Source organism: Frieseomelitta varia, unplaced genomic scaffold (genome assembly GCF_011392965.1).
Source record: "Frieseomelitta varia isolate USP_RPSP 00005682 unplaced genomic scaffold, Fvar_1.2 scaffold_44, whole genome shotgun sequence".
Taxonomy (NCBI): Eukaryota; Metazoa; Arthropoda; class Insecta; order Hymenoptera; family Apidae; genus Frieseomelitta; species Frieseomelitta varia.
Genome location: NW_025110190.1, coordinates 60,855 through 72,196, shown reverse-complemented (window position 1 = coordinate 72,196; position 11,342 = coordinate 60,855). Strand labels below are relative to the sequence as shown.

The following is an 11,342-nucleotide window of genomic DNA, read 5'->3' as shown; positions in this document are numbered from 1 at the left end:
AATGCTCTGCGAATGAATAATTGAGAAAAGCGAAAAAACGAGAATTAAGTAACGTATTTGTCACAATTTTAAATTTTAACTCCGCCATTAATTCTCGAGAAATTTCCACCAAGGGACGGAGAACCATCACTGTCGTATCTCGTATCGAAAATTCGAAAATTCGAAAATTCGATGCGTATTTTGCCATATTATTTCGAAGTCTAATTTTTTCCACCCTTAAACTCGTGTACGATACTTTTGCTAGGTCTCAAGTAAACCAACACGAATGCTCTGCGAATGAATAATTGAGAAAAGCGAAAAAACGAGAATTAAGTCGTATTTGTCACAATTTTAAATTTTAACTCCGCCATTAATTCTCGAGAAATTTCCACCAAGGGACGGAGGACCATCACTGTCGTATCTCGTATCGAAAATTCGACCCGCGCTCGGTACTTCGAAATCCAATTACAGCTATCTCACAATCGCGCCGATAAGTACACGGGTTGGAAGATCGATCCGACGATATTAAGCGAACGCAATAACGGGATGGTTAGTCATTCCTGTTCGTGTGTCACGGCACGCACCACCCGGTTTCCGTGGCAAACGTACTTGGCTCGGACGCATCGCTGGGAGAAGATCAATCAGCATGAAATCAGTGCTCCAGTCTGTCGATAGTCGGTGTCAATCCGCGATTAATAGCTCGAAAATTTCTTTCTTTCTTCTCTCTTTCATCATCCTGACTCGTGACTCGTGAACTCGTGGTCTACTGGAAAGAGTAGAGTTTATTCTGTAAGTAGTTCAACCATCGACTGTTCGATTATTTATTTAATGATATTGTTAATAGTTTATTTTATAGTTATTAATAATTTAATCTATAATTTGACATATAATTTATTTGTCATTTTAATCTATTATTTAATGACATATAATTCAATAACAATAGTTTATTTTATAATTATTAATAATTTAATCTATAATTTTGACATATAAATTTAATAATTAATCAATAATTTAATCTATAATTAATGACATATTAATTTAATCTATAATTTAATGACACACACACATATATATATATATATATATATGCTTTGGACATATATATATAAATTAATATTATTAATAATTTAATCTATAATTTAATGACATATTGATTTAATCTATAATTTAATGACACACACACACACACACATATATGTATGTATATGCTTTGGTTGATTAACAAAGATGTTAATATAAATGAATGAGTAAAAATATCGCATCGAACAATCGTGACAATTCATGTAAATAGATTTAAACAGTTTCTCTATCCAAACCGAACAAAGAACTCGACAAGAGACTTACATTATCCTCGCAGATAATTATATTATTCCTCGTATTTTTTAAACACTTGTGAAAAAAATGAAAGCCTGAAATTGGTCACACTGACGTGGTAAAATTATAGCGGTAAAATAATGCAAGTGTACAATTATTTATAAAACTTCTCCAACGATCAAGTCCCAATGAATAATACACATTCCTTGGGCGACTATCGTTTCATCAATCGTTAACAATCGTTAGTAACTTAATGATATCGAAATCGACGATTTTTCACTTCGTAGCAAGCATCGTGGATCAGAGTCAAGTGACTCTGACTTTGATTTTCACTCTCTCAGTTGAACGCCATTCCGTATTCCGTTTTCTGTTTGCCCAGGATCTAACATTCCCATCAGTGTTTCGTGTCCCAGTGCCAACACAACAGCGATATTTCTAACGTTGTTTCGGGGCAATCTGATTCCCTATTTAACTGAGGACAGATGCGAGATAGGCACACGAGAAAGGACGTTTCGTAATAACACGGATCTAGGAACGCAGATCCGTGGATACCAAAAAACGCGGCCGTGTGTCGCCTTTATCCCTTCTCCGGCGAGCGCGTAACGCTGTTTCACCGCGGAAGCTGGCCTCGACGAGCAATGTCGTCCAGTCTTGAGAGAGCCTTCTTGCCAGCAAGAGGAACGAGTCCCACGTTCCTTGCCCCCTCGTCGACTTGCCTTTTCCTCGAAACGGCCCACCAGGGTCGTGGCTCGAGCGGCCTGACCTCTGCCTCGTGACGTTCTTCCCAATCAACTCACCTTTCCAATCGAGTTTCGCGGACTTTATCGTTGGTACAGTCGTTACAAAGCGGTAGTTCAGTTTAGTTGGTGTGGAGGAGGTTGCATTGGTTCGAACGAACGCGCGTTATTACAACATTCGGCATTTGGAGTTATGTCATCCGTGGTGGAGAGAAGCCCGAGTCGTTGGGAGCTTCCAACCGGAAGCCCTCGTACACCGACAAAGTCAAGGTTAGTGGTCGACTCTACGGCAAGAAATCGTCGATAGACAGATTCGATTAGTGAAACAGACGCGACGAAATGTCTTCTTCTTTCGAGAAACGAAGTGAATGAGAAAATCTCGTTCGTTTCTCGTTAAGTTAATCTACGTGCATATCCTCGGATTCATTCGAAACTTTCAACAACTTTAAAAGTGCCACGCACGTCGAGAATTCTTTGTCCCAAAATTGTAACATTTTCCCAGTTTTAAGTGTATTTAAATAAAACGAAATAGGCAAATAATAAATTTGTTACTTGTCAATAATTTCTATCCAGCGATATCGTACCGACGGGTTCAAAAAGAAAGCGACGAATTATTGTAGACGGTTTTGGTCACTCGTTACGGTCCGCAATCAGTTGCCAGCGCAAGAGGTTAAAGAATAACTTACCTGCCAGGACTCCTTTCTAATGAACTTTTACTATAATCAACATTGAACTGGTACCATAATAGACTGTTTATCTTTTAACTGCGTGCTGCGAATTTTAATATCTCCATCTGACGCCGAAATGGAGTAAGATTTTATTTATTAAAATCAGGAAGATTTTCTCTGAGAATTATATTAGAGAAAACCTTATATTATAGAAAGTATCGTCTCGTTAATCTTAACCACCAAAATGAATTATATTTCGACAGTGATGGTGTGAAATATTAGTATAGACTATAGTACACAACTGCAATTTTGGAATATTTTGAAAAGAAGGAGAAGACAATCGAAGAGAACAGCGGGCAACACTCTGTTAGTTTCAATGCTTGCTCCGGTTTCGAACCAAAATTGTAATGTTTTCTCAGTTTTAAGTATATTTAAGTAAAAAATAATAAAATAGGTAAAGCAAATAATAAATTTGTTACTTATCAATAATTTCTATCCAGCGTACCGACGAGTTCAAAAAGAAAGCGACGAATTATTGTGTACGGTTCTGGTCACTCGTTATCGTCCGCAATCAGTTGCCAGTGCAAGTGATTAAAGACACGCAGACACGCAATTGATCGAAATTTAGACGAATGCTCGACGTAACGAACGTTTCTTTTTCTTGTTTCAAGAAAGCGAAACAAACAAAGAAATCTGTCTGCGCGCATCTCCGGATTGACTCGAAACATTCAATTTTCCTCTTCTTTTTTTTAACCTCGAGGCACTTTTTATTTTCCATTATTTTAACCAAAAAAAAAAAAAAAAAAATAACTGCATAGAATCGAAAACATTTCTTTCAAGAGTAAACCTTGAAATGTTACGGTTTGAAATTGGCTGGTTAAAAATTCAATTAACAACACTCGTCAGGAAAAAACGAAACAACCTTTCCAAACAACCTAATACTTTAGACAAAGTTGGAGTTTTAAAGCTTTTGATTTAAAAAGCTTTTAACGTCTTTATAAACGACACCCGGCAAAACTGAAAACGATCGAAATTTCCGAATGGTCGAACACCATCGGACCACCATGAGCTAATCAGCGAACCAGAAGAGACGCAACTCGACCCAGTGATCGGTACCATATTTGTACCGACATCAAGGGATACCAAGCGAGTGCGTTTTGCTCCTCTCTCTCTCTCTCTCTCTCTCTCTCTTTCTCTCTCTCTACGAGAACGCTGGAATGCGATGGATTCGAATTAAAACGTCACCGACCTGCACTGAACTTAACGGAAACCTCCACGTCCAACAGATTCGCTCGTTCGCAGAATTCTCCTCGTGTCCTTGATATAACATTAACTCTCTGTGGTCCGTGCAGTTTTCCTCACTTCGTTCCAGCTAATCGGCGCAATATCGGCATTTTTCGTGCGAAACCAGCCGGTGACCTTTGCGAAACACTTATATAGACTTATGAAGTAACAAGTACGAGTAGATGTTGAAAAACAATTAGTTTTCATATCGTTAACAGGTTATAATTTTTTTAGAGTGTATTGATCTAAGTCTGCACCGCCATGTGTTTTTGTTACACTACGCTATATAATACTCAGCTTCAAAATCGATCGTGTGACCATTTCCTATTCTTCTGTTTCTTGCTATGATAATTCAGATTTTCATTGAACGTTGACACAATGCTGTTCCTTTTGACAATAAGCAGTTTTGTATCTCGATCGATTTCATCGGCGAGGTTACGCGTATCAAGTGATTTATTTGCAATTATTATACTACTGCAAAACGATCAATCGGATTTGTTAAAAAAAAAAAAATATCGTTCATTCAAGTGGTTAATCTGTGTTCTTTATCTTGTCTTAACTATCTATTGTTTTATCACTAGCATTGTCATCAAATAAATATTATTTCTATTTTATCTGTGATCGAAAAGAAACTGAAATAAAAACTAAATCTAGACGCGTCACTTTTAAACTATCCTATGGGCGAGCTGTCTCGTCTTACGCGCTAATTTTTGTGCGAATCGAAAGAACGAGTGAATGAATTTTACATTTATCGTGCGAGATCGAGAGCCGTGTGAATTCGAGTATTTAGCAGAAATGCTAATTGGGATATTAGCCGAAACTGACAGAAACGGGGGAAATTCGTGGGTGCCATTCGTCAACGAATTACGTAACCCATTTACGGCCGGCTCCACGCTTTCTGCCGGTCAATGGAATTCCCGATGGCACGCGGCGCGTCGCGTTTCTCTGTCGAGGAACAGAGCGCCGGTTGCACGCGTATCGGTGATTAGTTCCATCGAACTAATGGCGAGCGGCCAGGAATGTTAATCAGAAGTTGGCGGAACGCGGCTTATTAACGGTGATAAACGATTCAATGGGGAAAGGAAACGTGGCACGCGAGTGCCATTTAACCGTGAAACGCTGGATTTTCCTTCGCTGGGCCATCAACCAATTGCGACGTTGATGCGCGTGTTTCCTACATGAAAAATCTCAACGAACACCAATTCCAAATTATTTGTATTACGTTTGTTTGCTACGTTATATATTATATTATATATATTATACTTGGAACACCAATTCCAAATTATTTGTATTACGTTTGTTTGCTACGTTATATATTATATTATATATATGATCAATATATATTATACTTGTTGCAAATTGTTCCTGTCGTTGTACAAAATCCAGATAATTGTCCACGATGTCCAGATTATTGTCATAACTATCCAAATGTCACTACTTAGGGAAAAGAAGAGTACCAACCGCTTGCGCTGGCAACCGATTGCGGACCATAACGAGTGACCGAGCCGTATACAATAATTCGTCGTTTTCTTTTCGAACTCGACAGTATATCACCGGATATAAATTATTGAGAAGTAATGAATTTATTATTTGTTTTGCCTATTTTGTTTTACTTAAATATAACTTGAAACTGGGGAAAATATTACAATTTTGGAACAAAAAGTTTTCGACGTGCGTGGCATATACGATATCATTCCATCTTGACGGAGTTGAGGCTTCTGTTTCTTGGAAGTGGAAAACTACGTGTAAAAAAATATATAAAAAAAATCTGAAAATATAAAAATCTAAAAGTATAAAATATAAAACATAAAAATCGTGGTTAAAATGTACATCTGCTTCGAATTTCTTCCCCTCTGTCGATAGGCTTTTCTTTCTTGCAAAAAAAAAAAAAATATAAAAGTCTAAAATATAAAATATAAAATATAAAAATACAAAATATAAAGACATAAAATATAAAAATCTAAAAGTATAAAATATAAAATATAAAAATTGTGGTTAAAATGTACATCTGTCTCGAATTCCTTCCCCTCTGTCGATAGGCTTTTCTTTCTTGGAAAATTACGTGCAAAAAAAATATAAAAGTCTAAAATATAAAATATAAAAATATGGAAATATAAAATATAAAATATAAAAAATATAAAGGCATAGAATATAAAAATCTAAAATATAAAATATAAAAAATATAAAGGCATAGAATATGAAAATCTAAAGTCTAAAATATAAAATATGAAAATCCGCTGTACGAAATCCGTATTCGTAAAAATATGTGTTGCAAAAAAGTTACATGTGCATGTATATCCAGTGTTCTTGAACGAAACGCAGAAACGCTTCGACCGGACGGCGCCTTTGGTGCAAACGGTATTTGAAAATATTTAGTCTGGCGATATTTTTCACAATTCCGAGTGATCAACCGTGACACACGCTCAAGAGCAGATAACGCGCGCGTACGTTGTTTATCGGTTGGTTAGAAATCCTTGGATCCGAGCCGCGGATCCGCTCTAAAGTATCAATTAACTGCGTAAATTTTGCGAACAAATTTCGCGATTTATTATTAATTATAACGCACAATATAGTATAGCAAAATTAATAAGACACTCGTACACAACATGAAGCTCAAGTTTTCGCGACTGCAACTGAAACCGATCTTTTCTCCTGATCGCTGGTACCAAGGATTCTCGAAGTGGAACGCGACTCGCAACGAACGTAGGAATATCTCGATCATACATACATTAAAATTCCTAGCGCGGCGTGTTCGCTCGCTGAGAGAGAGAGAGAGTCGACAAACGGGAAGCGGATGTTGAAGAAAAATATCCACCAGTCGGGTTTTATCCACAAGCCGAGCCTTATTTTCGAATTTTATCGCGATCGCGGTAGCTGGAAAATGTTTATTAAACATTTTCTCTCGTCTCCTCGGACTGGAACATTCGAACGTAGTTCTCGTTCGCCAGCAAGATCGCGGTGAGAGCAACGACACGCGTGAATCGAAACGAGCGACGAGTGCACAAGAGCGTCAACTTATACGCACGAGCTCCGAAATCAGTCCCGAGGCTAATGGAAATTCAACCCTCTTGCGTTTTTCCTTCCCATTCCCGCTGCCACCGAGATCGACAGACGTACGAACCACGCGTATGAATTACGCGTGCACGCAAATTTCTAGCATTTCAGTCGCAATCGGCCTTAATAAGGTAATTACGTTGCGCAATTCGTAATGGGACGTCGAGAGAGAGAGAGAGAGAGAGAGAGAGAGAAAGAGAAAGAGAGGATTACGCGCGGGTTCGAACGCTCAAAGATTCGTGGTTGCAACCACGACCGCGTCTCCGATTAGCGCAATCCGAGAGTCTCCGACTCTTGGAAGAAGGACGTTGTACTCTCCAGAATTACTGTGATATCTACTATTCAAAGCCAATGTAGTGTGTTTAATCCCTTGCGCTGGCAACTGATTCGCGGACCATAACGGGTGACCGAACCGTGTACAATAATTCGTCGCTTTCTTCTTTTTTTGAACTCGTCGGTATGATACCACTGGATAGAAATGATTAAGAAATAATAAATTAATTCTTTATTACAGAGTAATACCTAATTTATTATTATTTATTATAATATTATTATATTATTTATTATATATATATATAATAAATATATATAAATCAGGTATTACTAATTTATTTATACCTATATTTATTACCTAATCCCAAAAAGTTAACCCTTTGCGCTGATTTGCGGACCATAACGAGTGACCGAGCCGTGTACAATAATTTATCGCTTTCTTTTTCTTTTGAACTCGTCGATATGATATCACTGGATAGAAATTATTAAGAAGTATAATAAATTAATTCTTTATTACAGAGTAATACCTAATTTATTATTATTTATTATAATATTATTGTATTATATATATATATAAATCAGGTATTACTAATTTATTTATACCTATATTTATTACCTAACCTCAAAAAGTTAACCCCTTGCGCTGGCAACTGGTTTGCGGACCATAACGAGTGACCGAACAATATAACGTATACAATAATTTGTCGTTTTCTTCTCCTTTTAAACTCGTCGGTATGATGATATCACTGGATAGAAATTACTAAGAAGTAATAAACCTATCATTTGTTTTTGCTTGGGTTACATTTAAATATACTTAAAAACTGAGAAAACGTTGCAATTTGGGAGAAAAAATTCACGACGTGCGTGGCACGTTATTCCAGCGCAGGAGGTTAATTAAGAACGTGGACACTGNAGACACGCGTACCTCGCAATCTATGCTTCGCGACTGACTAAATATTTTCAACTGGATTGGCATTGGATTGGCATTGGATTGGGACTGAGATGACCGATCCAACACCCTGATACCGTTTTCTTTTTTCCACTATGCGCAAACGCGGCTTCGATGCTTGAGATCATCGTCTCTTGAAGCTTTCCTTCGTTGAAACTGTGTTTCACAGACCTTGAAAACCCTCTTTCGTACAATTTGTTCGTCACCCAAGCGTCTCGACTGTTTGTAAAGACGCGTAAGTCAAAGCAGCCGCAAACATGCACTTTTATTGGATACTTGACAGTTTTTCTCGACAATTGGATTTCCGTGGACAGACCAGCCTCGTTTGGCAGGGTTTGAAAAATGTTTGGTCAAATCGTAAACAATCACAGACAGCGAGAGACGCGTGTCTTGATAACGGAGAGCCTAATTCATCGAATTCGAGAAATATAGAGGTATGCTGAAAATTTGGCGTAAGCACTAGTGAAAATGGACACACTGAATGACACCGTACAAATCCAAATTTTTATAATACAAAAAGAATATTCTTTCTCTCGGATTCAAAAATAGCGTCCACGCGTTCTTGTTAAACAGTTCCGCGAGAATCTGTGCCTGATCGTTTTCAAACGACCGTCGAGAGTTATTTCACCGGTGAACATATCGATAATCAACGCTCTGTTACTCGCGTGATTTCAGAGACGGTAAATGGTAGGATGGACAACTGCGGAGGCGGTCAGCGCCTGCCCCCGGACGGGGACGAGTTTCCAGCAGCGTACCAGGAGTTCGGTGGCAACAGCCAGCAGTACCGTTTCGTGACGACGAGCACCGCGAGGACGTCGACGATGATCGCGAACGGCCGCCTCGTTTGCAACGAGAGCGACACGTACGCGAACGACGATGGGTTCAAGTTGCTCGAGAGCAACGTGGTCGCCGCGGCTGGCATTATCTTGCCAGCGGACACCGGCAGGATCACCGGTTTGTCCAGCGTCGAGAACGTCTGCCAGGAGGTGAGCAAGATCGAACTGCCGAGCATCGAGATAAACGGCAAGATGAGCGGCGAGAACGTTTGTCAAGACACGGGCAGCGGCGTTCTGGCTCGCGAGGGCCGCGATTCGACGCCGTACGTCGCGGATGACTTCGTTAAAAAGGCTCCAACGTCCGTGACCAACTACCAGACGACCAGCTACGGGACGCAACTCGATGGTAACGTTCTGGTGTCGGAGAAGAAGATCGAGATCACGGGCTACTATCACAAGGACGTGCCCGTTCTCGAGGAAGTGCAGGACCCTGTCGAGAAGGACGCCTTGGACACGCCTCCGCCATTGCCGCTCACTGGTAAATCCCTCCACTCATGTTTTATCCATTAAAATTATTCAGTATTATATTGTTATTGGAATACTATAGTCGTATAACATTATGTACCGATATAATATGTAATAATATCATTGGGATATCCAGAATTATTGTTGTTGGAATTCGGTATAGAAAAAGTAACGTGCAGTTTCAAGCTGTCGATTAATATCGTAATATCGAACAACGTGGATTTTATTTCTATTCGAAGAAGATACACGTCGTAATAATTGTCCACTGAATTAAATTTAATTGTCCAACTATTAAATATTAAGAACACGTATACGTCAGACAATTAAATTAAATGATTTAAAAGTTTGTTATTTTTCAGTTTTTTAAGTTTGTATTTATTTAACAATTAAATGTTAAAAATTCGTATATCATAATTCGACATGCATAATTTAATTTGTTCTTTCTCGCTGGAGCGATCGATGACGATCGGGAGAAATTCACGACAAATAAAATTGCCTGACAATTAAATTAATATCGTATTGATAATTATACGAATCATAGAATCATAGAATCATAGAATAATATATATAATATATTCTAGAATATATTATACATATTATTCTATGATTCTATGATTTGTATAATTATCAATACGATATTAACATTTGATTGTCAGGCAATTTTATTTGTCGTAAATTTCTCCCGATCGTCATCGATCGCTTCAACGAGAATGAACAAAAAAAAATTACGCGTGTCGTAATTGATGTACGAATTTTTAATATATATATATATATATGTATGAAATCGTCTGACATTCGTTTCAGGCCCGCCCAACGTCGAGACGATCTGCTCACCGAAGATGGAACCAATCTGCCCGTCGAAATCAGAAACGATCTGCTCGCCATACGCGAGGAACGTCGCGATCTTCGAGTCGACGCCGCGGAAATTCTCGGTGAACGGTGAACTTTGGAGGCAGGACGACAAGTCGGAACGATCGGTCCGAGATAAGATCGCGATGTTCTCGTCGCAGTGTAGCCTGGATGGTCCTCTGTTTCCTAATTCGGTAGTGGCCAGCGCCGCGACGAACAACGGCCGGAGATTGCCCAGATACAAGTCCACGGAGGACGTGTGCAACGACGAGAAAAACACCGGCCAGAAGGAGAGGGTATCCTTCTTCGCGGACAGGACGCAAAGCTCTTTCGACTTGACGGATTCGGGGAAGAACGTTGGCCAAGAGCTCGGGAAGAAATACAGGCGATCGTCGAGCACGACGCACAGCACGTCGCCGACTGTCTACACCTCCAAGGCGTACCCGATTGTCCCGCAAAAGCCAGCCACCTCGACAATTATACCGTCGTTCGACACATCCTCGATAGCTAAGTCGCCGATAAAGAGCTACTCTCTGACGACGACGAGTCAGAATTTGTCGTCGAGCGTCGCGATGAAACCCGTCATCACGTCGGCCCCGTTGTCTCGTGCCACCAGTTTCTCCGGATCGAGCCCGTACACCCAGGACAGAAGTTCAACGACGAGCGAACTTTCGACGATGCCGCAAGTGACGAGAACCAGCTCGCTGGCGTCCACGTTCAAAAGGCCCAGCGAGGACATCCGGAGGACCAGCTTGAATCAATTGATCGAGCAGAGGAAAAAGTCGATATCGAAGCTCAGGGGGTTGGTCATCCCTGAGAAAGAGACGATACCGATCGACGCGCCTATCGTTGACTTGCCTGAAATCAAGTCGCGAGACTCGATACTGCTGCATCAGGTACATCATTATTGTTGAATTTTACTGATTCGTGAATT

At 39.6% G+C, this 11,342-nt stretch overlaps 1 protein-coding gene across 1 annotated transcript in view; it reads left to right on the top strand.

Annotated features, from left to right (window-relative positions):
• The window catches only part of LOC122532155 (serine-rich adhesin for platelets-like), a 39,675-nt gene that overhangs the window by 23,616 nt on the left and 4,717 nt on the right, over positions 1-11,342 (top strand). Inside the window, exons 4-5 of the mRNA XM_043660685.1 lie at positions 8,934-9,572; positions 10,364-11,304. Of these exons, the coding sequence (XP_043516620.1) occupies positions 8,934-9,572; positions 10,364-11,304 (1,580 nt within the window). The remainder of the gene's footprint in view (positions 1-8,933; positions 9,573-10,363; positions 11,305-11,342) is intronic.